The sequence below is a fragment of the Dendrobium catenatum genome, unplaced genomic scaffold, assembly GCF_001605985.2.
Source record: "Dendrobium catenatum unplaced genomic scaffold, ASM160598v2 fragScaff_scaffold_665, whole genome shotgun sequence".
Lineage (NCBI taxonomy): Eukaryota > Viridiplantae > Streptophyta > Magnoliopsida > Asparagales > Orchidaceae > Dendrobium > Dendrobium catenatum.
In genome coordinates, this window is record NW_021319127.1 from 4528631 (window position 1) to 4555946 (window position 27316).

At 36.7% G+C, this 27316-nt stretch overlaps 4 protein-coding genes and 1 long non-coding RNA gene across 7 annotated transcripts in view; 1 reads left to right on the forward strand and 4 right to left on the reverse strand.

Moving 5' to 3' along the window:
• The window catches only part of LOC114579846, a 13481-nt gene extending 6518 nt beyond the window's left edge, over positions 1-6963 (reverse strand). Inside the window, exon 1 of one of the 3 annotated variants that reach the window (XR_003701070.1) lies at positions 6546-6963. This is a non-coding gene — a long non-coding RNA (uncharacterized LOC114579846). The remainder of the gene's footprint in view (positions 1-6545) is intronic. The other 2 variants (XR_003701071.1, XR_003701072.1) reach the window with 2 other exon arrangements.
• Positions 6964-8936: 1973 nt separating this feature from the next.
• On the reverse strand, positions 8937-11077 carry LOC110092798 (photosystem I reaction center subunit III, chloroplastic). Its single transcript, XM_020817468.2, has 3 exons — positions 11006-11077; positions 9274-9796; positions 8937-9138 (listed from the first exon to the last, which is right to left on the reverse strand). The coding sequence occupies exons 1-2, from the start codon at positions 11075-11077 to the stop codon at positions 9284-9286; spliced, it is 585 nt and encodes a 194-aa protein (XP_020673127.2). The 3' UTR covers positions 8937-9138; positions 9274-9283.
• Positions 11078-11409: 332 nt separating this feature from the next.
• Positions 11410-12271, forward strand: LOC110092832. Its single transcript, XM_020817520.2, has one exon. The coding sequence runs from the start codon at positions 11457-11459 to the stop codon at positions 12099-12101; it is 645 nt and encodes a 214-aa protein (XP_020673179.1). The 5' UTR covers positions 11410-11456; the 3' UTR covers positions 12102-12271.
• Positions 12272-20293: 8022 nt separating this feature from the next.
• On the reverse strand, positions 20294-20729 carry LOC110092797 (auxin-responsive protein SAUR71-like). The gene has a single exon (XM_020817467.2). It carries the CDS (start codon positions 20713-20715, stop codon positions 20323-20325), a length of 393 nt encoding a protein of 130 aa, XP_020673126.2. The 5' UTR covers positions 20716-20729; the 3' UTR covers positions 20294-20322.
• Positions 20730-25025: 4296 nt separating this feature from the next.
• Positions 25026-26953, reverse strand: LOC110092821. The gene is made up of 2 exons (XM_020817500.2): positions 26435-26953; positions 25026-25618 (listed from the first exon to the last, which is right to left on the reverse strand). The coding sequence occupies exons 1-2, from the start codon at positions 26624-26626 to the stop codon at positions 25139-25141; spliced, it is 672 nt and encodes a 223-aa protein (XP_020673159.1). The 5' UTR covers positions 26627-26953; the 3' UTR covers positions 25026-25138.
• Positions 26954-27316: the final 363 nt, after the last annotated feature.

A 27316-nucleotide genomic window follows, 5' to 3' on the forward strand; every position in this document is an offset into this window, starting at 1 on the left:
GTATCCCTCAAACTTAAGGGAAAATTCTATAAGATGGTAGTGAGGCCTGCAATGCTTTATGGTGCCGAATGTTGGCCTTTAAAAGAGAAGCATAATACTAAGTTAAGTGTGGCAGAGATGAGGATGCTCAGGTGGATGAGTGGCTTTACCCTTAGAGATAGGATACGAAATGAGCATATACGTGAAAAGGTTGGAGTAGCTCCAGTAGAAGATAAGATTAGAGAAAGTCGCCTTAGATGGTTTGGTCACATAAAACGGCGGCCTTGCGATGACCCGGTTAGGAGAGTAGAGGTATTAGATTTGACTTATGTTAAGAAAGGTAGGGGTAGACCTAAAAAGACTTGGTTAGAAAATATTAGGAATGACCTTTCTTTATTAGATTTAAACGAGAATTTGACTTTTAATAGGACACAATGGAGAAAAAGGATTCATGTAGCCGACCACACGTAGTGGGATAAAGGCTTGATGTTGTTGTTGTTGTTGTTGTTGACACGATGCCTTCTCATTTTAATGGCGTTAAAGGATCATTATCTTGCTTTATATCAACAATCAAAGCTCATAAAATTTATTGCATAGGTGTATTGGTTATATTGCTCAGGTAATGGATACTAGTAAATCTAATATTAATATAGACGGTGTTCTAATTATTTAAGATTTTGGGGATGGGTTTCTGTTAGACCGGTCTAGCCGATCCAAACAGACTGGCTCTTGCAGAACAGAGGCGGAAGTTCCGCCTCCTGAACGAGCCGCATAAGCCGCCCTTTTCAAAAGAGGAGATTAGGAAGGTTTCAGGAGAAGTTTACAAGGAAATTTGAATGTAGGGACTGTTTAGAGTTTTCTTTTTGGATTGTATGCATTAAATGGTTTGTTTTCCTAGGGTTAGGGTATCTTTAATATGCCTGAAATTTGAGATCTCTTAGATTTTTTGAACTCTAGCGACTTCTAGAGATTGAGATAGATCATCCTCTTAAATAGAGGATCAATTGTATCTTGTTATTTTCTTTCTGTTAGTTTGATTGGTTGATCTTTCTTGTTGTTTTTGTCACCACAAGATAGTTAGGTTTCACTTGAGATCATCAAGTGTTTCCTAATAGTTTCGAGATAATTTGCTTGGTTGAACACCCAATCGTGAGATTTTTTTTTTCCACCCAATCATGAGATTGAGTTCATAATATATCTAATTTTGAGCATCGCTGCAATTTCTAAGGCACGATATTGCATAACGACTATTGAATTTTAGGAGCTCAAGATGCATTTACAGAAATTGCACGACAAGGGATCCATCAAACTTAACGTTTCACCATGGAGAGCATCAGTTCTATTAGTGATGTTTGGCTGACTAATGCTTTTGCCACTTTTATGAATTTGTTGAATATAGTTTTTAAATCTTGTCTAGACCGTTTTATTATTATATTCATCAATGATATTTTGATCTACTCCAAGAATGTAGAATAACAACCCAACACCTCATAGTAGCATTAAATATTCTTTAGTAGAACAAGCTCCACGCAAAAATTTTTAAGCTTAAATTTTGCCTTCAAGAGGTGACACATTACATGGACATATTGCCAGTGGAGCTGGAATTTTGTTAATCCTGCTATGATCAGAGCAATGATGAATTGGTCGAGGCCAAATACTATCACAGAGTGGAAAAATTTTCAAGAGGCTGACAGAGATCGAGATGCAGGAGAAGAGGGCAAATGGGGTTATGCTTCCGATGTGATGAAAAGTATACTCCAGGGCATAGGAGTCGGGATCGAACTCTTCAAGTTCTCACCATCTATGATAACGAGGAAATTGAGGAGCATACTCAATTCGAAGGAATTGCTTGATCTTAAGGGAGATCTTCTATAATTTCGCACGTGAGGGGATATTTCTTGGTTTCGCCCAGTCATTAATAACTTGGTTATTTTTAGATAATAGTAGATAGAAACAACGCTCGTAAGGAGTCTTATCAAAACCAAGAAACATAGGCCTGTCTGCCATCCACACAGAATATATAGAGTTTTCTGAAAAAACTTTCCAGTGGAGGAAGACACCCTAGGGATAAGAGACATGGACTGAGGTGAGCAAGAGATGGATGACAAGTTGCATCTGGATGTGGCGGAGGTCTCCATGAATTCAATAGTATGAATCACTTTGAATCATACAATGAAGTTGAAGGGGGAAATAACATGCATTGAGGTGGTAGTATTGATTGATAGTGGGGCTACCCATAATTTCATTTTCACTCAGGTCGTCAACCAACTGGGAGTGAAATTGATAGACACCGATTATTATAGGGTGATAATGGGTACAAGGAAGGTGGAGAAAGGTCAGGGGATCTGTAGATTAGTGGTGGTAACCATCCATGGGATTCAATGGAGGATTTTCTCCCATTAGAGTTAGTAAGTATTGATATCATCCTAAGGATGAAAGTGGTTGCAAACCTTGGGGAAACTAAGGATAATTGGGTAGCACTCACAATGGAATGAATGGTGGATGGGAGAATGATGTTTATAAGGGGATATGCAAGCTATCCAAAGCCAATGCATCACTTAAGACCATGGTAGGAGCATACAGGAGGCGGGGGAAGATTATCTGGTGGGACTACACAGGCTAAAGGTGAACAAACTAGAGGAGGGAGGGGATGTTTCTCTTTCAGTGCAGCCTTTGATTCAACAATTCAGTAAGATTTTGCAGCCACCTCCACGGGAACATGAGCATATTTCCACCTTGAAGACAAGGTGAATTTTTGGGAGGGGAGTATTGTTAGGCCGGTCCAGTCGGTCCACGCGGGACTAGCCCGTGCGAAACAGGCAGAGAACTCCGCCTCTCCTGCACGCGGCGCGCAAGCCGCCCAATTCCAAGGAGCATTTTGGGAAAGTTTTTGAAGGGAGTTTGGAGGGAAATTTTAAATTAGGGGTTGTTTAGAGAATTTCTTTTGAATTATATGCATTAAATACTTTGTTTTCCTAGGATTAGGGCATCGTGAATTTGGCTGAAATTTGAGATCTCCTAGATTTAGGTTTTCTTTGGGCTCTAGTGGCGTCTAGAGATTTAGGAGAGATCGATCCTCCTCTCAAATAGAGGATCAATTGTATCTTGATATTTTTCGTTTCTATTTCATCAAATAATACAAATTATCTACTATTTTTGTGATTTTGTACTGCTTTTTGAGGAGAATTCTTGCTGTTTTTCGAAGATTGATGGGAAATACTTGAGATCTACAAGTGTTTCCTATCAATCGTCAAGGAAAAACTTAAAAGACCTGGTGGTTTATTGCACTCTCTTCCTATTTTAAAATGGATGTGAGAGGAGATTATTATGGATTATAGTACATTGCCTAGATCAAAATATTATCATGATACAATTTGAGTTATAGTTGAAATACTCACCAAGATTTCTCAATTCTTATGGATCAAGTAAAATTATTTATTGCAGAAGCTAGCAAAGATCTACATGGATAATATTATTTGACTACATGGAATTCCAATCAATATTATTTTTGGTTGAGATGGAAGATTACTTTAAGGCTCTAGAAAAAAAGAACAAGAATTCTACAATATAAGATTAGATTTCAGCACTGCATTTTATTCTCAGATAGATGGTTAATAAGAGTGAACTGTTCAGACATTAGAATATTTGTTGAGAGCTTGTATTATTGACTTTAGAGGTAGTAAAAAGCAAATAAATTTTGGGGTACCAGATTATATTTCAATCTCAAGTAGAAAATAAGCCAAAATGCAATATTCAAACATTAAAAGAATTTTTTAAAACTTGTATTATTGACTTTGGAAGTAGCTAAAAAGACTGATCTATTTATGGATTTAGCCTACAATAACAATTTCAAGATAGCATCGGTATGTCACTATATCGTTTGGCTTGAAGTGAGTGAGAGGAAACTCTTAAGGCCTCAAATTGTTGGTCAAGCTAGAAAGAAAATCTATCATATTCAAGAACATTTAGATTCAATTTAGGTGCATTTGAGAGTATATTTTGATCATAAGCATAAAGAGATTAAATTTGAAGTTGGAGATCATGTTTTTCTTAATATTTCATCTATGCATGGAGTTAACATATTTGGCAAAAGTAGAAAGTTTCAACCATGCTTCATTGAACTGTTTGAACTTTGAAGTAATTGAGAGAGTAGGCAAAGTTTTAAATTGATTGGGCCTTCCTCCAAGACTAATTGAAGTGCATACTATTTTTCATGTCTCTACATAGGGCATTACGTGCATGATTGTTCTCATAGTATTCAGTTTGAACAATTATTAATTCAAGGAAATAAGAATAATGAAGAGGTACCATAGGGTATTTTGGAGCTTAAGTTTTGACTACTTTATCAACGATCAGTTTCCTTTGTCAGTGTGCTTTGAAAAAATCAGTCAAAATGAGAAGACAAAAGATTGAAGAAAATATTATATGCACGTATAACATATTTGTAGCTATTTTAGAGCCAACATATAAATTTGATGATCAAATTCTTCTACGAGGGTTTCATGTTATAATCTTGTATCGCTTAAACTAAAAGAATCCATCCAAAACCCTTAATTGAACCGGATCGGCTAAAACACTGCCTCACAAATCAACCAAAATCCCGTCTCATTCGCAATTTCATGCTTCACCTCCTCTATCATGCAAACCGTGCGCCACCCCAATCAGCACGTAATCACCGTTCGTGACTTACCATGCTCATGGCCAACCTTCACTCGCCCTTAATCTCTTTGTATCCTCACCCTTGATATCCACGATTGACCTCCAACTTAGGGAAATAGCGTACTTCACCATCAGCATGCTCACTAACTCTTTGATCACCTAAGCATACACTGGACCGTAGCAGTGAACTGCCTTACCACCAAGAAAGCCATCTTCTTCCCTACCGCACGCATCGTTTGGGCAACTCCACATATCAGAACCATTCCATCGATGAGCTTCGAATCCAACGAACCAACTTTATTCAAATCCGACCGGCAAGGTTCTCAATGATGATTCCATCAGCGGCAACGAAGAAGGCAAGACCGTGCATTACGAAATGGCATTCAACATATTTCAGGGATTGATCCCAATGGAAAAGATCTTGGGAGAGGACAACTTCTTCTATTGTCCATAAAGAGGCTTCGAACTTCTTGTACATCTCCCAGATCTTAGAGTAGCGAACGGGAACATACAGAAGCGGTCTGGATCTGGGGCAAGGAGGGGCACTTCGAGTGGAGGATTTGATGGCGCGTACAACAACTCTTCAACCACTCGTTCCTTGCTTGGTTCAGGTCCAGCACATGCACGAGGGTCAATTGTCAAAGCTCAGGCATGCACGCACGCAGTAACTGCTCGCTTCCTCTCTTGATCCTCTTCTTCCCTCGGTTTGGCCACCAAGTACGTACACATGAGAGCCGCACACAGAAGACCGCAAAGGGGAAGCTCTCTCACTTGCTCGACTACCCTGGACGCGTGCAAGCAAGAGCAGAATGCCAGGACCAACTCTCACTCTCTTACGCTCTCATTTTTTAAGAAGAACATAATGCCTTGCTCTGATACTATGTTAAATTCAGAAAATTGGAGAGTGAAAAGCTTAATTTTATTATACAAAACTATCCCTATTTATAGATCTATACAAGATGTCTTAATAAAGAAACAAATAACTACAAAATCATGCATAATTGTCTTAATATAATCCTTTCTAAATCAACCACCCAAATAAAGAAAGAGATCGACATGATCCAGATGAGCCTCCCACGAATCCACATGCTAGCCGTGGAATCAAGGGCCAAGGGGCGGCTAATATTTAAAAAACCTCAACCACCTTTCATTTACCATGTCCATCATTGTCTGCATCACAGCATAATCAAGAGTTTTAGTTGATTCTCCCTTCCCATTTTATCATGCCTCACTATAATATCATGTGCTCTGTAAATAATTGCTACTGCACTTTTCATCCACAACTATAAAATGCATGTAATCCTCAGGAACTTATTGTAGCCATATTAACTTGTTTTAAAGTGTGTCCATTATGGTAATAATACAAGAAATTGATATAAAATTTTTAATTTATTCAATGAATAATTAGAAAAATTTAGTCCACCAAGATTTCCCACTTCAACACAATATTCAAGCGCCTAAACTCTCCCAGCTTCTCGTCTTAGCTGATGCATGAATTGGTTTTTGAGAATGCTACATATACATATGCTTTAGAGCTTCAGAACTGAGCATGCACATAAGTCAACCCAGAGAAGAAAGCTTGAAATTGGTGTTCATAGACTCAAACATGAAAAAAGAGCATAAGGAAGCCAACAATTTGTGTTAGTTATGTAGTTCCCACTTGAAATCTTTGTCCACTGAAAACCAACATTGATTTCACTTATATGTTATGCAGAAAACTTATTTGTAATGACAATATTATGCCGAGCTCAAACAATAGCAACAAATGATTTTGGTAAAAGCTTATCGAGAGCAAATTTTATTCTGCATAAGAAGAATATAGAGCAATTGATGCAGATTATAAGAAAATGAACTAAACAAAAGAATTTAATTTATACAGATTGTAAAAATAAGCAATCGAGCTAGACCTGTCAGGCAGCAGCGAAGAATGCCAATAAATGTTGCTTTGAAGAGGAACTCAACAAGGTCGCAAAGCCACTGTAGTGAGAACGCTAACGACAGGGAGCAGTTTTTGAATGTGAGAGAGGAGGGTGAGCACGGTGACCCAGTAAGTGCTTGCCATGTTGATTATCCTGCTGCTATTTATAAGGCGAATGGGCGATGAACGGCTTCTCGCTGCTTCTACCAGAAAGAGATAAACTCCTCTTCACCCAACGAGATAAAGTATCCACTTCTTCAGGCCATTAATGCTTTCTTATGCAAATACAGGCCTGAGAACGATTTCCATTTCTCACGGCAAGATAAGATTGTAGATTCTCCTAGTGAAGGACTTAGGAGATAGGTTCTGCTTCATAGGATTGCTGCTTCTCAGTCTGCAAGGATGAAGGACATGGATTGTTTACCTTCTCTGATTCTCTGATGAGATAAAGATCGACGCTTCTCCAGCATAGGTCAAGTATTATAAAATAAAAGCTTGACATGGGAGAAATTTTTCTATCCGGACGGAAAAATCTTCTGGATTGCGAGCTTGCATATTTTGTACACATAATGTCGATATTGATTTGATAATATGTGTAAATGTGTATATAGTGTCTATACTCATATACTTGATTTTTTTTCGTTCGAATTGTACACAAAATATTTTAATTGGAAAAATATTAATGTTGAAGTTTTTAGAAATATTTTTATTTTTTGAAGTAATACATCTCAAAATTTATTTTGATCAAATTGACTATTTTTTTGGAGATGAATTATTTGAAATGGGTTCTAACAAGTTCAAATTCGATTATGCTTCCAAGTTCCAACTTAACTTATATTCAAATTAAAACTTAAACATATTCAAACATCATTGGTGTGAAATTCCTTAACTAAATGAAACTAAATCCTTAATGGTTGGAATTTCAATTAAGAAACTCTCGTAGTTAGCGTGCTCATCTCAGAGTAATTCTGGGATGGATGACCTACTGAGAATTTATACAAACAGAACAAAATCATGAGGCTTTTTGATCAAAGCGAATAATATCTCAATAGTTAAAAGCTTGAGTTGTTACAATTGGAGAGTTATGAACCCGTTTTTCCCTTCACATGTAGTGCTTATGTTGAAAGCTTCCCAACAAGCTCTCAACGAACCAATCTTCTCTTCACATTCCCTACTCAATGAGCTTCTATCATAAACATTTCTCTCCTTCACACATTGATGGCCCTGCGAATGTCTTTTCCTTGCATGTTTTTAATCTTTTATATGCTATTGACCTTGTTGATGCCTTCTCCTAGCAAGCTCTTATGGTGAACCGCTCTTTATTTCACATGTTGTTGGTCCCATAATTGCCTAAATGATATTTCTCCATTTGCCTAAATTATAAGACAAATAAAGCCAAATTTCCCTTATATAAAGATTGGGACTTTTCTTATTGAGATATGTAGATGATTGGTTTTTTTTCCATTTTTGTGAAGATTGTATTTACTTGAAATTAATAAGTGTAAATTTATTTATATTTTAGTTGAAAACTATTTTAAATTTATAAATTACAGGAGTTGAATAAAAATTTTAAATGATTTTATCGATTATGTGATTAATAATCAAATACTTAATAAATAATTAAACAGCAATAAAAATATACTAAAATTATGTTATAAGTAGTTTTTTATGCAATATATGAAAAATTAGCCATGATTTTGATTTTAAAGTTGAAAAAATAGGAAAAATGATTATTCTCATTTAAAAAAAACATATATCATTAAATATATACAAAGGATTATATAATTAATTATTTTAAGTATAATTATTAATTATTAATTAGATAAATAAATATCAACATTAATAATATTATAAATTTTTTTTATATAGCACATTTTTATTTTAGCCTTATGCTACATTGCCCAAGGCAAAACGCTAATAGAAATCTTGATGTTTCCTCATCAGCAATATCATATCAATAAAAAATTTCATACAAATTAATAATATAATCAACATGTTAAGAAAATCTATCAATATGTTCACAGTGATCATCACTATGATTAAATTCACTAAAAAAAAAAAAGCTTCAATCTCCTAAACATAGAGAACATTTATCTTCTCGATAAGCTTTTATAAGGTTTAGGTTTCATTTGGGACAATTTTGAAGCTTATCAATACATTTTTTTTAAACAACGAAAAAATAATGGTTAAAAGCTGTCCTAAATGAGGCGAATTAATGCGTCCGGTCACCGGATGTCCGGACATCCAATTCGATGACGCCACGTCACCCAAATACACTGAGTCCGATGCATTTTGGTGACGTGGTTTGACACCGGACGCAATAATTTGCCCCCAAACGAAGCCTTAGTATCAAATGCAAAAGAGAGGAAGGCCAACCAAGTAAAATGCAACAGTGAAAAGTAAGAATATGATATTCATGACAAGAATTATAGCCAAAAAAGACATCACACTATGTTCAGCTAAATTTTACATCAATATAAATGCATCTAAAATTACAGCACATCCCCAAATTCAAATAGATAAAAGCAAAACCATCTCAGGTTATCAGCTCATCTCCTTCCCTTTTCTTGGGCCAATCCAACCTGCAATACATATTCAACATTACAGAAATCAAATTACTTATTTGTGTCACTCAAGATTTTAAAAATAGGTTTATGTTCATCATTGCATCAACATAAAAAAAGATGTCAAAATCCGATTTTGCTCACAGATCTCACCTCACAAACTTCATCCCCAGATCGAGACATCCTTATCATCAACAACAAGATCTCCATTCACGAACTCGCGGTAGGCAGCCACAGGCCAAATTAAGCCTCGAAATAGTAGGCCAGAAGCAAGCGGGACATCAATAATGATTTCCTTCATCGCCGGCTTCTTATCATCTCGAATGGCGATCAAATAGCTCCTCCCAACCCACCCAATCCACCCAGCAATATACAGGAAAAGCAATCCTGGCGTGATGAATTCGCCCCAGTGCCTCTGATCTCCGCTGACGATGAGATGAGGAAGGCCGTCGGAGCCGCAGAGGAGGCCGAACTTTCCGTAGTTGTCGAATCGGCGCTTGGTTTTTTCGATGGTGGCTTTGATGGCGAGGGCGGGGGCGGAGTCAGGGGCGTAGTTTTTGAGTGCGGATTCGAGTTTTTTGATGGATTGTTTTTCTCGTTTGGCGAATTGTTTGGATTCTTTGCAGGGGGTGAGGCCGGCGATATCGGCGGCGGCGGGGGGAGGGGAGGGGGTGCGCTTTTATTTTATTTTTTCTTGATTTTATAAAGTTCTTTAATTAAACAATATATATTAATACTAAGTATTTTTGTTCACTAGATTAATATTTTATTATTTATTATATAATACTTTATTATTCATAAAAGTGTTTATTAATTCATTCAAATAAAACTCAATCTGCTTTAAAAACGGGTCATAAAATTTGAACGAATCTGATTTGTTTATTAAACGGGTTAATTTGAATTAAAATTTTCAAATCAGGCTTGTATCGGGATATTTATTGACACCCATAATACAAATGACTCTTTTTATCATAATTTCAATCAAGTAATTATAAAAAAAATGAGTTTTTATTTATTGATATATTTGATATGTTTCTAAAATATTCATTTGATCTCCATGATTCTTAAGATAATATTTGCATTAAAAATTTTTATAATTAAGTTCAGTAAAATTCAAACTCCTATTTCAATCCAACAAACCATAGTCATGAATTGGAGCTAGGGGGTAAAGTGAGTGAAGCCGAGTCTTGAGTCAGCTCAGCCTTGACTCGATAAATAGCTTATGATCTTTATGAGGTAATGAATCAAGTTTGAGCTAGCTCTGACTTAGACTTGTTAGCTCGCGAGCTGGCTCGTTTAAAAAATATTAATATAAAATATATTTATAATATATTAACATTTATAATTTTAAGTGCAAATTTATTTAAAATGGTTTGAAACTTTATCACATTTTCTTTATTAAGTTATTTTTATTATTTTCTTCTACTTTCTCATTTTTTCCCATTCTATTAAAATAATTGTTGGAATCATAATTATTTTCTCTTTTCCATGCTAAACAAGCCGCCTCGTGAGATTGTTTGAACTTTTTTTTTTTAGATATTTAGGTCAATTAAGGCAAACTAACACACTCAACACATATGTTAGACTCAAACTAAAACCTATTACTTGGTAGCCAAAGCTGCCAATCAACAGATCAAGGAGAGCTGTGTGTCGGCTCGAACTCAAAAAATAAAGCCCGAGCTTGAGCTCGAACTCAATTAATTAATTAAGACCAAGCTCAAGATAAGAGTGGTTTGAGCTGGGCTCGATTGATTACACCATAAATCTGAAAAATTATTCTATACGGATGCCGAATTCCTTTCGGAGGTCAACCAAAATTCACCACGTAATCCCTTCGCTCGATGTTATGACTCGGTACTGCACAATACTACTGACATGATTATACCTGATTCATCTCCCCATATATATTTGTGTCCTGCGTCCAGCATCCAGCGTAGGCAAGAATAATCTCTCCCATAAATCCAGCCCGCTCACAATGCTTATACTTCACGCGAGATATTTGTTTTCAGCGTTCGGGACAGCTATACTATAATTATTTACCAGTAAAACCCCAGAAAATGGACCGTTGTGCATTCAAATCAAAGCTAACATTTTGAAGCAATTTCGTTATTCCATTGAATGGCAGGGTTATTTTAGTCCTTAAATCCCGCATAGTTCAAACGTCTCCAATCCACGAAAAATCGACCGTTGCTAATAAAAATGAAGCCATAATAATTCAAAATCGACCGTTGCATCCATTCGTTATTCCTCATTTCTCCACTCATACTTACTGAAAACAAATCCCCTCACTTCCTCTACAGAAAGAAACCTTTCTTTGGGAGAGAAGGAAGAACAAGATGACGACGACAACGACCGCCATCTCTTCTCCTCTCAGAGAAACCAACATTTCCACAAAGCCCCCTCACCCCCTCCACCAAATCGCTGAAAACCGAACACACAAGCTCCTCTTAAAGCAATGGCTCAAAGAAGAAGACCTAATAGCCCGCCGCATTGCCATCAAAGAAACCCAACTCGACTCAGTCCGCCGTGAAATCACAGCCCTCAGCTGTGCATTTTTCATCTTCCACTCTCTTTCCCTCGTCCTCCTCTTCTCAGCAGCGGCCCATCAACCCATCGCAGCCTGCCGCCGCTCATGGATCCCCTGCCTCTGCTCCCTCCTCTGTTCCATGACAATTGTTTGGGCAATTAGATACAAAGCCGACACCGAAAGCCATCTTGAAAAGCTTCTTGAAAGGGAGAAGGAGGATGGATTGCTGCTTGGAAAGTGTGTGGAAGAGTTGAAGCGAAAGGGGCTGGAGTTTGATTTGTTGAAAGAAGTGGATGCGTTGAGGAGGGCGAAAAGCTTGAGGGTAGAGGCGAAGGGACAGGTGATTGGGGTGGCTAAGAGATGGTCGAAGAGGGATTTTGTTTTGATGTTCTTCTTTGCAGCTTCTTGTGGGGTTTTGGGATTGATAAGATTTGTGCTTTGCAGCCGTTATTAAGTTATAGTTGTTTAGGAGTTCAGAGGGTTTCATTGGGTTCTTAATTTATTTTGAGGTTTTGGAAATTCATGGCAGAATGTTTTGTTCTGCGAATTTCTCAATATTTCTTTGCTTTGGAAGTTGATGTGATAATATAATTAGGTACTGTTTATCTGTAATTTTAATAAAGATTGAACCAGGTTTTAATCTACATCTTGCCAGAAGGTTTCTTTTTATATGATCGAATTAGATCCCATTTTCTACTCGTTTTTTGTCAGATCAGTGCTCTCCTCTTCAGCTCTATGATCATCGCGAAGGCCTCCTCCAACTTCACCCAACCTCTTCATTACCTGCGTCTCTCTGTTCTCCCCAACGTTATCTGTATATGTTCAAATACTGTGACTTGCATGTTTTTTCCTTCTTAGAATAGGCTTTACATATCAATCTTGCTATCTGTTCAAGTATTCGATTAAATTTTATAATTATCAATCATGCTATCTTTTCAACGTTTACTGGTAAAAATTTATCATAATTTACGAAGATCTAATATGTGTCATGACCAACTATTTTCATGAGTTAATACTATCAGGATTTACTTCATCCAGATGACCAACTATCAGTTAATACAAGTTAATCCAGAAATTATGTTGCAATATTTTCCATATTTATTGACTAAATAAAAAGACAGAATTTTTATTATCAGGGCAAAGACAGAATTTTTACTATCAGTTAATACAAGTTAATCCAGAAATTATCAGTTAAACTGTGAATTGAAAGGAAACTCATCAATTGCAAGCCTTAAAAAGAGAGAATTCATGGAAACTGAGAGAATTTTTTGTTATTTGATTGATTCAAACTTTTTATAATAGAAAGTAAAATGTTGAGAGAATTCATGGAAGCTGAGATAATTTTTTGTTATTTGATTGATTCAAAACTTTTTCTAAAAAAGTTGCAATTATGTTGTTTCTCAAGTTTATATTGGTCTTAATTCCATGCTTATTTGTTTTAAATTGTGGTAAAGAGTGAAGCCTCATGGCAGAATGTTTTGCCCTGATAATTTTTTTGTTATTTGATTGATTAAAAAATTATATAAAAAACTGTAATTCTGCTGAATTTGAATAAGTTTTTACTGACTTCAATTCCCAATGCTTTTTTGTTGTCTTGAAGAAATCGGTGAAAGCTGAATGTTCTGTTCATTTCTTGTAGATTGCTTGATATTTTTTTGTTTTCACGTATTCTAAATCGCTCACCATTCTCTCTTCAACTGGTGGAAATCTTTCTGCGACATGGAAAAGAAAATTTGTTTCTAAATCTGAAATTCGTAGAACAATATTCTTGCAAGAGGCCTCTTTGAGCTTCTCCAGTTTGCATGAAAAATCACAACATTATCATAGATAAACAATTACGCCATTTTATTTCCTTGTTCAAAGAAATTGAAATAAATACACTCATCAACTCTGCTCATAGATTTAACAAACAAATGAATAGCAGTAAGCATTCTTATCATCTCAAGCCAACTGAAAACACAAGCAGAAATCAATCATCTCTGTAACAAATTCCAACTTTCAAACATTATCGGATCCTACTTTCTTTTTTTCATGAACTGTTGATCCAACAGCACCGGGAGGGATCGTTGGCATGCCATAGACCTGTGCACCAACGCCGGTCTTCATTTCTTGCCTTCCCTTCGCTCGGCCAATAAAGTAGCAGCAGAAGGCTAGTAAGATGGAGAAGATGATCAGAGGGAGAGAGAGAACTATCACGAGGCCCATTCACTCCCACTTTTCTTTTGAATCTGTACTTAGAAGGAGAAAGCTCAGAGAGAAATCTAGATCTGAATAGTTAGAGGGAAGAATCTGATGCAAGGTTTGGCAAGAAGTTTTGATTTCAGAGCTTAGCCTGGATGACATTTAGAGGGTATAAATAGAGTGGACATTCAGTTTGTAAATGCTGAAAAAGTGAATTTCAGAAATGAACTGTGTTATCTATTCTTTTGTGGAGACAACAACATGACCGTTGCCTAACGTTCAAATTCATTTAAGTTTGCTTGTACTATTGTTTGTTTATTTAAATCTATCTATCTATATATTTTTTTCATTGGTTCTGCCGGACGGCATCCAGTCCAATAATAAGAATTTTTATTGCGCCCTCCCACCTGACGTAGAGATACGTCCTCCCAGAGCTAAATTTGCACTAAAAAACGAGAAATACCGAGCAATACCAAACAATAATGAGGAATATCTTCATGTGAAGACCAATACCGAGTTATACCGAGCTATACCGAGCAATACAAAAAAATACCTAGTTTTTCCTAGAAAGAACTCGGTATTTTTTTGTATTGCTCGGTATAGCTCGGTACAGCTCGGTAAAACTCGGTATTGGTCTTCACATGATGATATTCCTCGTTATTATCAAATAATACCTAGCAATACCAAGCAAAAACAGAATTTTTTGGCGGTGGGAGGACGTATCTCTACGTCAGGTGGGAGGACGCAATAAAAATTCCAATCGAAAAGGGCAATGTCATCTATATACATTATGTATTATACACAGGTTATGTACAAAATTATACACAGGTTGTATACAAGTGACGTGATTTATTTTGATTGGAGTACGGACACAAGCTACGTCTGAATTCTGCACATAATAATTTCTCCTATATTTTTATGTTTAGGTGTCCGGGCTTTCATTATAGATGAGAGTTCTAAGCATATTAACTATTATTTTGCTTATAAATTATTATTAAATTTGCTTAATATCTTACAAAAACTACCATTCAGATTATATATGATTTACTTATCAAAAATGTTTTTTTTACTATCACTTCAACCGAGCATTTCTTTTATTTGTAAGATTTAATTAGAAATTTTTATTAAGATTTATGGTTCGGTTAAGTGTTTAATTTACTAAACCAACTTTTTGTTAGATTTAATAAATCCATTACTCAATCTCTGATAGTAAATCCAATCAAAATCTTGGATATAACTTTGCTTTAATTGAGCTAAGTCGACTCATGAGCTAGCTCTAACTAGAATTGATAAATGGCTCGGGAGTTTAGATCGATGGACTAACAAGTCAAGCTACAGTCTAACACGATTTGACTTATCTGCTCTTGATTTAGCTCATTTAAAAATTGTTAATATAATATAATTTATAATATGTTAAATTTTCATATTTTAATATAAATTTGTTAAAAAATATAAAAAAATTATCTTTCTTATTTTTTATTGATTTCTTGCTATTTCGAATTTAATTTCAATTTTTTATAAAGCTATTATAATAACTGCTTGAATAAACATGATCATCTCTCTTTCTTAATAAATGAGTCAACTCATGAACCTTCTCAAACTTATAGAATTACATTAGATTTTGAGCTCGAACTTGAACTCGATTAATTAATCAAGCTAAAGCACAAGTTTATAGGAGTTCGAACTCAGCTTAGCTCGTATGCACCCCTAAATATAAGTTATAACCATATAAGATATAAGCTATAAATGCTTGAGGTTTTTAAGATTTAGTTTTTGTTTGATTAATTTTCATGCATTCATTGTAAATTCTAAAACAATTTAATTATAAAATCTCCTAAATAAAAAAAAGAGTTAAACTTTTAAACATCAAGATGCCTTTTGGTCATACCATTGAAATTTAATTAAGAAACTCTATGGTTAAGCGTGTTTATCCAGGAGAAATTTTACGAAGTTACACCAACAAAATAAAACCTTGAGGCCATTAGGTCAAAGTGAACATTACGTCTGATATATCATACAAAAATTTATCTTGATCGGGCACAAATCTTGAAGCAACATTGAGTTGGAAACTTCCAAAAGTGAAATTGGGATCATCAGAACTTTGATTTCAACAAACTTATAGTCGAATTGATCGTCTAAAAAATATGAACCCAATGACACCAAATTTGACTCAATTCAAGCCAAAATGAGCCCAAATCAATGCTTCAAAGTACCTTTGGAAGGTTCAAATTATAATTTGGATTACCATACAAACTCTAAAGATTACATGCTTATAATCAAATCGAGCGGCTCGACGAGATGAATCCAACGAGCCCAAGATCAATGAAGTCTGATATCATGAAGGCATTCAAATGACTATTAAACGGTCCATGATCAAGGGGATCAATATGGGCCGTCCATTAAAACCACTCACATCTTCACCTTGATCCTCGTCATATTTACAAGCCATGTCACTCTCCAAAAACTATAAATAGGCCCCCACTCTTCACATAAAAGGGGGAGGAAATGAGGAGGATAATGAAAAAATTTGAGAGCTTGCTTGTCGCTGACCATTGCCGGACTTCCGCCAATCATCGCAGAAGTTCTTCCAGACCATCAACGGACTCCCGCCAATTCTCCGACTACCGCCAGACTTCCGCCAGTTCGTCAAGCAATGCCGTACTTCCGCCCGTTCATCGACCATCGTCGAAGTTCTTCCCGACCATCGACGACCTCCCGCAAGTTCACCGACCATTACTGGACTTCCGCCCTTCCTCTGACCACCGCTGAAGCTCTTCTCGACCATTGTCAGACTTCCGTCCGTCCACCGACCACCGCCAGAGTTATTTTCAGACCATCGACAAACTCCCGCCAGTTCGTCGACCATCGTCGGACTTTCGCTAGTCTGTCGACCACTACCAGACTTCCGCTAGTCTTCCGACCACCAACAGAGATTTGCAGTCCGACGACCACCGCCAGACTTCCTCCAATCCGTGGACCACTGCCGATGAATTACTTTCTGTTCGTCGACCACCGCCGAACTTCTTCCCATTCATGAGCGCCGCTGGAGTTCTTTCCAACCTCTGTCGGAATTCCACCTATTCATCAATCACCCATGGTCCTCCCGACCTCTGTCGCCCACAAACTTTAACCCTTCCAACCTACATCACCTGCCGAGTATGGCCCTTCCAACCAACGTCGCCCAACTACAACCCTTTCGACCATCGTCGCCTGCCAACTACTATCCTCCCAACCATCGTCTCCCAACTACTGTCCTCCCGACCTTTGTTGCCTGCCAACTATGATCTTTCTGACCATTTTTCACCCAACTATGGTCCTCCTGACCTCCGTTGCTCGCCAATTATGGTCTTCCAACCACCACCACCGAGTACGGTCCTGCGACCACGCTCGCCCGCCAACTACGATCCTTCCGACCACCATCATCTAACTATGATCCTTTTAACCTACATCACTCACAAAATATGGTTTTGCTGACCCAAACGAGCATATCAATGTTGATTCTTCCAACTCCAGCATTTACTATATATGATGTATATTTGCTACATTTAGCCAATACCTTCCTTCTAAGGGCTTCATTTATAATCAATTACAAACATTAGTGGATTCATTCAAACTAGGCTATGTCCCATAGTTTTTCTCCTATTTAAGGGTTTCTATGTAAAAATTCTGATTTCTCTTATAAACTCTATAATCATGTGCTCTTATTTATTTGTGTATTGGATCTTTGTAAAAATCTAAGACGCTAAACAATATCACTCTCTACCTCCATGAATATTCAAGGACAAAACTGTTTGACACCGTATGTGAAAATATGATTCCAGACTGGGAGCAATTTTTGCTCCAACCTCAAAAGGTAGTTCATTTCAATGTCCTGACATAAGTTATTAATGCATCAATTTCATGAGAATTAAATGTGGATTATGGGACAAATCTTAACTACAGTCGTGGTCAAGAAGATTCCTTCAAATCTTCTAATATTCAAGATGATAGCTTGGAATCATAAAGCTTCTAGCAAATATAAGGATGCTTCCAATAAATTGCAAACTTTATATAGGTTTTAGTTGGACTTCTACTCCTTTGGCAAGTTCTTAATCTCGTTCTTAAAAATGCAGTAACGGTCTAATGACAGACGATTCTTCACATTTGATTTGGGATACACGCGGCATTCACCCTCTCCCAGTCAAGGCAGGTGAGTCTGTGTGTAATGGCGAAGGATAGCAAGAAGTTTGCAAACTGCTTGTTAAGGTATTCACCACCTCAGTCAGAATGAATAACTTTTATAGAAGTTTGAAATTGATTTTCAGCTAATTATTTGAATTAAAGAAAAATTTAGAGAACATCAGCTTTCAATTTAAATGAAAATACCCATGTATAATGAGTAAAATCATCTACAAATATGATATAATATTTAAATTTCTGGAAAAATAAAAGTGGGGATGGTCCCCATACATGTGTATATAGAATTTTAAGAAATTTTGAAGTTTTGGAAACATATGGATAAAATGGGAGGCAGTTGCTTTTGGCACGAACACAGGAATCACAATGGAATGGGTGCGTCTTGAGACGGAGATAGCAAGAGATGGAATAAAGAACATCAACGACAAGGTGGTCGAGTCTTCGATGCCAGGCATTATTGTCAATAGAGACATTGAGAAGGGCAGTAAGAGATGAAGCAGAGTGCACTCGAGATGAAGAACGGGTTGGTGAGTCGTTGAATCCTTGATGGTGAAATCATTAGTGTCAAAAAGTTGCTAGCAAGCATTGTTATGAATTAGTACGTTGGTGAATAGAAAGCAAGTTGTGAGTGAGGTGGGGAACATGAAGAAGAATGCCTTGTACTTAATGAGTTATGTTGCCAATCTGAACATGCAAATTGCTTGAATACGATTGTATAGACTGAATCTGAGAAGCATCTGTCGTGAGGTGATTGGTTGCTCCAAAATCCAAAAACTTGTCCACGGGAGGAGCATCGTCATGAGCCAGGAAGGCTTGGGGTGGAGTGGGCTGATAAGATAGGTTGGCACGATGCCAACATGTAGTTGTTGAGTGACCAAATTTTTCGCAAATTTGGCATTCGATGGAGACGATGGCCAACGACTAGTACAAGTAGGTGGAAACCGAAAACGACCATTGTGTTGAGGGGAAAATCGTCCACGAGACCGACCTCTGAAGCGACCATGGAAAGTTATAAGTGCAAATGTTGAATCAGGTGTGGCAACTTTAGAGCTCTCAGAGTGTTGTTCAATAACAATGTTTGTCTATTAGCTGCATAATAAGGTATAGAGATCATCCAGACTAATTGGATGTAATTTAGTTCCGATTGAGGTCTTGAAGGCATTATACGAAAAGGGAAGACCATTAAGGGTGTATGAGATAATGTCATCGGGCTCTATATGTGAACCAGCAGCGTTGATGGAGTCAACCTTATTCTTAATTTCTAATAAATATTGAACCACGGTTCGATCTCGTATTTGAATATGACGTAACTCATTTTTAGGTTGCAGGATGCAAGAACGATTTGATTACTGCAAACGACACTCAAGGGTAAACCAAATGTTCATACATGAATCAAGGTTGAGAACATATGAAAAGAGGGAGGGCGATATCGTTGAAAAGCGAGCAGATGCCAACTTCTGATCAATTAGCATCTAAGTGTGATAGGTTGGGTTAGCAGTAATGATATTGTCTGGTAAAACAATTTGTTTTTGGGGTTTTGAGATGGATCCATCAAGATATCCAGCAAAATTGTTAGCAAAGAAAAGTTTTAAGATTTGTGAGAGTCAAATGTGATAATTATCAGCAGTGGAGTTGGACATGAAGAATGGTTTTGACGTTTGACATCAGAAATTTAAGTTGGGGTGGTTTAGGGAAGTCAACGGGAAAAGGAGATGTTAGCATGGAAGAGATTGAGGAGGTTTCTTGGGCCGCCAATGCGAAGAGGGAAGAAGAGAAAGTTACATGGTGTGCTCTGATACCATCAAGAACTATTAACTATAGCATAAAGTTAGATGAAAGTATAAATTGCAAGGATAAAGCTTACTCTTCATTTACCGTTTACAAGTGATATATATAGAACATAATTGAGCTCAGCTCAGTGGTGTAGATTAAAGATTTGTTTGGTACGGCTTTCTTATTGCTTCTTAAAATAATTTTTAAGTACAAAATTTTTAATTTTCATACTAAAAAGCTGCTTTAAGAAGCAATCCCAAACGAATCCTGGGTGAGAGATCAAACGGTGCATATTCAAGCATTACAAGTCGTTATAAGGCAAATTATTGCATCAGGTCACCTGACAGAGAGATGCGTTCGGTCTCTCTCTGTCTATTGTAACCTGCGTTTTACTGTAGCAGTACAGTAACCTGCGCTTTACTGTAGCACTGCTACAGTAAAGCGCATGTTACTGTAGACAGAGAGGGACCGAACGCATCTCTGCGTTCGGTCACCTGACGCAATAATTTGCCCGTTATATAAGTCTTTCTGCAAATTAGCATGCATCAGTAGGCGCATTTCACAGGTTGGTTAACATAATCCTTATTCCCCAACTTCCGATGAACGCCGGAAGAATCGCCGGAGAGTGAACTGAGCACTCGGCAGAACAGCTGGACGGAGCACGGGATTCGCAGCACACCGCTCTGCTCGTAACCATACTCCTCCTCGGATCGCCGGAGCAGTTCCTTAAACGCTGGGCTGCCGAGATGCTCCGCCGCGACTGCGAACCACTCCTTCTCCTCGCCTACAAAGACTGGCACGTGCCCCGGCGGAACCATCGACCGCCACCGTCTCACCCGGCGGCGTGAGCTGCGTTCGTGCGGATCCTCGCTCGTCTTCAGCCGATCGTACTGCCTGTCATCCAACAGAGTTGACAGCCGTCGGATTAGCTTCTTCATTTCTCTCTCGTACGAGATCCGAGGAAGTGGAGGGGAGAGAAATTCAGACGTTGAGGAAGTTTGGAAGAGCAGCATGCCCGGGGGGATTCTTATATTAATTAATATTTCAATAAAATTAAATAAAAAATAGAAACTATGATGACACTAAAGTTTGAATCTCGGCTCTCCATACACGTTTTGATAATATATACAATTTTTTTTTTAATATTAAAGTTTCCGTTTGTAACTTTATATTTTGAACAAAAAAATTATTTTGGAAAGAAGAAAAAAATTGTCCCAATTGAAGCCTGAGATTTTATTTGGGACAGATTTTTATTGCTTTTTAAAATTTTTTATTAAAAATTGCTTTAATAAGCAGTAAGAAAGTCGCCCCAAATAAAAAACTATATTTTTATTTAAACTTCATTACGAGTCATACGCTTATGACATTTTGCAAATCAAGTGCTTAAGGCTCATTATGATAATCATTGTCTTTCTAAGTGTGATTGTGATTTATAAATATTTTGTAAGAAGATGGCAAATCTTAATTTAAGAAAATTAAGAGATAGAAGAACACATCTATTTGTCAATGTAATTTATGAATATTTTGTAAGAACATGTCAAGTTTTAATTAAAAAAATCATGAAGAGATAATAGATTATGGTATGATGCAAAATTGATACGAAAATAATTAATTGGTTGCGATGAATCCAAGGCCGTCAATTTGGCATGTTTTGAACTTACGAAAGCCTCAAATCGATGAAGTGTCTAATTGGGGAGATATTATTATGTGCGGAAATCAGACACAGAGAACCGTCTGATTTTGTCTCCGTGAACAGTAAAAACCGTCCCAAATGAAGCTATAATCAAATCAAATGAACTAATAAAAAATTTTTGATTTATTTTCTTTTTCTTGTTAAGTGGCTTTATTGGCCACCCCTAAGATCAATTGATCTAAACCTTTCACCTGCTTGCATATGATCTGTCATCACATGAGAAAAATAATTTCTCTGGAAGAGATCAATATTACAATAAAAGAATGACAACGTATCACCAAAACTTGTCAATGGCTCTAGAGTTGAGTGATCAATCTTCTTTAAATTATTCTTGTCAATTCGATCATTAAAATTTTTGTTATGTTACCCCCATTGTACTGATCACATTGAGATCTACATTATCACATATTCAAATTACTGATCAGAAACACTATTGTTAGTGTTTGATGCCTCAATTTTTTAGTAGAGAAACTATTACATGTAAATTTCAGACAAGAGAATCGTTCAAATTCTATGAGGGTACACAACAAAAAATAAAATTGTGTATTTGCTGTGTATTTACTTAGCACTCTCACAGAATTCTGACGGTTCTCTCGTTTGGACTCCGCGTGTAATAATCTCACCAATTTAACGGCCGTGAGATTTGCTCCGTTTAGCATGTTGAAAGATATGGGTCATAGTAGACTCAAAATAAGTGGCCATATAATATGACAAATTATGATCTAAGAGTGAGTCATCACATTAAGTGAAACATTAAAGAAGCTTATGTCAAAATGGATTATTTTGAGTGTTTTTCATGACATCCATTCAGCAATCTGATCATGCAAACTTTATATAGGTGCAAGTAGGGAAAAAAAGTCCATCTTTTATTAGACACCACATATACCAAAGTTGTGTGGGACTTTAGTGGTCCTCATTAAACTTGTTTGTGGGAATGTTCATATGAATTCATGACTTTATAAATCTATCATATGTTATAGACATTGGAAGACCTTAAAAAGGGGGTCAAGGAGTAGATGATGTAACTTTTGGGTTTTTTCAATTATAAAAAATTTAGATGAATGAAGTCAAAACATGACAAATGTATTGTAAAAGTAAATGCATAGATACAAAATTTTATTTGCAGGGCTTTTTGATTGGATGTAAAGTGAGGGTAAAGTAAAGTAAATGTAGGGGTTTTGAGAAGTTTGATGTTTGGTTAGATGAAAAATAAAGTCAAGGTAAAGTGAATGCACTATATTTCGTTCTAGTTCATTTTGGAGGTAATCATTCTTGCACAGTTTTGAGCTAGAACCATTTACACCGGTCCAATGCATGCATGAGCACTGCCGACAGCCACTATGTCGACCGCCACTAGCCACTTCAACCACCATCGCCATCGCCATCACCGCCCTCTAACGCCGGTTGTCGACCACCGGCTAACATTGACCACCAGCCTTCGCCGACCATCCTGGACACAACCGTTTTACGCTTTAAATTACATTCACTTACTTCAAACCAAACATAAAAAGTAAATTCATGCATTCATTTTACACTTGATATATCATAAAAAGTTATATATCTTGATCGAGCACAAATCTCGAGAAAATTTTTTATTAGAAACTTTTGAAAGCAAATTCAGGACCATTCACACTCCAATTTTAGCAAACTTATAGTCGAACTGAATATCTTAAAAAGACAAACCCAAGGACACCAAATTCAGTCCAATCCAATATCAAATGGGTCCAAATTGAGGGACCGAAGAAAGTTTGGAAGCTTTAAAACATAAAGTGGATGACCAAATGATTTCCAAATGGAACATGCTTATTGTAGAATTGAGCAGCTCGACGACATGAATCCAACAAGCCTAAGATCGTCAAATTCTGACTTCATTAAGACACATAAATGCTCGATAAATATTCTATGATCAAGAGAATCTATATCAACCATTCACCAAAAAACTCTTCCAACATGCCATTGATCTTCTCCCTATTTACTAGCCCTGACACTTTCAAAAAACTATAAATAGACCCTCCATTCTTCAAAAAGGGATAAAAAAAAAAAGAAATTAAGATGAAGAATGAAAACCAAGATGAGATCTCTCTTTCCACTAAGCTCCTCCTCGACCACCGACCGTCGTCAAACTTCTGCCCCTGTCACAAATCGTTGTTGGACTTCTACTAGGCCACCAACAGTCGACGGACATCTGCCTGGCCAATAGCCGTCGTCGGATTTCTTCCCGGCCATCACCCGTCACCTGATTTTTGCATGACCACTGACCGTCGATTGACTTTTTTTTGGACGTTCGACTACAGACTGTTGTCAAACTTTCACCTGGCCGACTAACATCAAACTTTCACCCGGCCGACTAATATCAGACTTCTACCTTACCACCGACTAACAACTGACTTCTACCCGACCATTGTCCGTCACTGTATTTTTTCCCGACGACCAACAAACTTTCGTCCAACCGTCGTTGAACTTCTGCCCAACGATCATCATTGTAAACTCCTGAATATTTATCGAGCCGCTCAATTCAACTCTAAGCATGTCACATTTGGATATCATTTTGTCATCCAATTAATGTTATGAAGCATCCAAATAGGCTTGAGGCCCTTGATTTGGACCCATTTGTGTTCAAATTGGACCAATTTTGGTGTCTTTGAGTTCGTCTCTTGGAGACATTTAGTTTGGTTATAACCTTGCTGAAATGAGAGTTTGGATGATCCAAATTTTAATATTTGAAACTTCTGATGCATATTTGCATCAAGATTCGTGCTCGATCAAGATAATTTTTATTTTCATATATCCATGAATGTCAAAAAAATTCATAATAAAATTCATCTATAATTACATTTTTTTAGGACATTTAGGCCAATTAAGACAAATTTACACACATATCACATAATAAACTAAGATAAACTGTGTTATTAATTATTCACTATTATTAACTAGAGTATGCTATAAACTCAAATTTATGGGCGATAAGCTGCCGAACGTCAAATTCTTTTTTTTTTTTTTTTTTGACATTTTGGCTAATTAAGGCAGATTCACACACATCACATATATAAGACTTGAACTTAAGACCTATTAGTTAATACTCTAAGCTCACAACCAACAGACTAAGATGACTTGTGTCCGAATGTCAAATTCAAAAAATACAAATTCAACTATTTCACTATCCATTGACCAATTCCTTTCCCAATATTCCAATAAGCTTGTCGGGAATATTTTTTTTAATTATTTTTTTTCTATATTTTCTTTTTATTGCTGAAAAATAAATCTTTTGTTTCTCAAAATAATTTTTAATATTTTTTAAAATAATTATACTTTCTTAAAAATCCATAAACATTTATATTAAATTAATTTAAAAACAAATTCAAAGACTCCCCACTTAAATTCTCAATGAAACAATAGACTTTCTTTTAAATTTCAATAATATAAATCAATAAATCTCATATTTTCAAAACATACTCCAAATGACAAAAGTATTTGTATTGGGAAAAAAGAAAAGATATTCATATCAAATTTAATAATAATAATAATAATCTAACTCAAAATAATTGAATTTATTGCAAAAAAAATAATTAAAATTATATATCAATCATCCCAAAATAAATACAATAAATTCAAAAATTATCGAATAAAAATTTGATCAGATATTCTTTTCTTTAGTTGACAATTGCCAATCAAGAAGAGTTGAGATCAAATCTGGGCCTCTTCGGGAAAAACGGCACCGTCACCGGCACGTGCGAGTCGCACCGCGGACACCGCGGGCTCGCCTTCGATATCAACACGTATAAAAGGCAGCTGGGGCACGCAGCCGCCAACATTCCGCCGGTCGAATCTGAACCTCCGTCGTCTTCCTCCGCCACCCCTAGTCTCTTCACCGAAGACGATGTTGTCGACGAAGATGGCGATCCGGAAGCACAAACAGTTTCCCAATCGATTTGCCTTCGATGAGCCCGCTCCAATGCTGACTTAACCTTCTCGAGCGTGCAAACACTCTGGTACTCATTGGAGATTCCTCCTCCCGAGAGCTTTAGATCGAGGAGGGTCGAATGCTCCGGTAAGGAGGTCGATGACGACGACGGAGGGGGGAGATTGAGGTCATGGAGTTCGCGGGAGGGTTGATCGGAGTATAGTCTGTGAAGGTATGTCTTCCCCGACTGCATCCAGAAATTAGGGTTAAGCAATTGATCTGAAATTTTGGTTCGATGTGTAATATGTTCGGGAATCGGGAGGCTGCGGATTGAGGTCGTAGAGTTCGAGAATGATTGATCGAATCCGATAATAGAGGCATGGACTAAACCACGAAATTGGTCATAATTCGAAAATTGTTAAAATTTTTGTTTATTAAATGATAAATTCAAGCAGAAATTCAATAAAGATATTTTAATAAAATTTGATCCTGATTATTTTCAAAATTTTAAATTTAATTTAAGATGAATATAATGTAAAAATTAGCTGATTAATTGTATTCATCTCAAATAAAATTTAATAATTTTAAAATTTATTATGTTCAAAATTATTTGTTTTTCTTAAGAATTGTAATTCAACATTTTAGCATATTTTTCATAACTAGCTGACATCTACTAAAATTTAATTAGTTTAAAATTTTTAAGGAAAATCAGAATCTGTCACGTCAGAAACCACAATAGCTTAATCTTTGTCAGCATAGCCAGCAGTAAAAATCTTTCATTATTTTTTTTTTCTAGTTAGTTGAAACAATTCTTCTCAGAAAAGTTGCCGCCGTTTACCAATGACTTTTTTTATATATATAAATTCTATTGCATTGAATTGATTTATTACAAAAGAATCACAGAAGTAATTTAAATTCAGATAAAATTCATCGCGATGAATTGACGAGAAATTTCTCGATACCTTATGTATGCTCCTACGAAACTAAGAATTGATATAAGGATTCGATCGATCATAATTTGATAGGAATGGTTTGGTATTGAGATTTGGGAACGGAGAAGTACCTTAAGATCGAGGCGGCGCTCCCATCCTGATGGAACATGCAGGTCAAGGTCAAGCTCCGTCGAGGATCCGACGGCAACGGCGATGGCACCGTCGCCGAGGAGGTCACGTGTTACGATCCCCCGCCGCTTCCCATCATCATCCTCTCTGTGCGCCTCCATTATTCGCACGATCGTTGTCACATCCGCGGCCATTAACTTTCTGCAGCTAGGGTTTGTTTATTCCGTTCCTCGGAAAATAGAAGAGGAAGAGGAAGAAGATGGGTAGTTAGAGAGAAATTGAGGAGGTTGAGGATATAAATAAGCTTTTTTTTTTTTTTTAATGGCGAGAGAGGATTTAATGCGGCTGGTAGAAATAATCGCGGAGGACAATGAGGGGCTGATGTGTAATTTTGGGGTTTTGAATGTTGCTTGTGGATGTGAAGAGTCATTGAAATCGGATGAGCGCAGAAGCATTTCATGCATTTATTGCTGTACCGAGCTTTCAAGCTATAAAGCATAAAGCCTCATTAGTTGAAATTTAAGTAGCTGAAGATTTCTTCATACTGATCATTCAATAAATGGTGAGTGTTAGGTCATCTCCTGTTGAAAAACTCTTTTTTCATTATGCAATAATTCCTCTACAATCCAACAGCATTTTTTCTTCTTTCTCGTGCTTCCTACGAAGATAAACATTTTCTCCTCTTTCTCGCGCTTTTCTTCTATTTCGCATGCTTCTTTTGTAAATCTCGTAGCCCAATTTTTTGATGTAGGTGAGCAGTCTGACGCTAATATTGACGTCGCACTGTTCAGATGCCGAACTTTGGCATGATATTTGGAGTTCAAATGGACTAAATGACTGACGACATAAGGTGGTATGTTGTTTGGTTTGAGATGATCTAATTT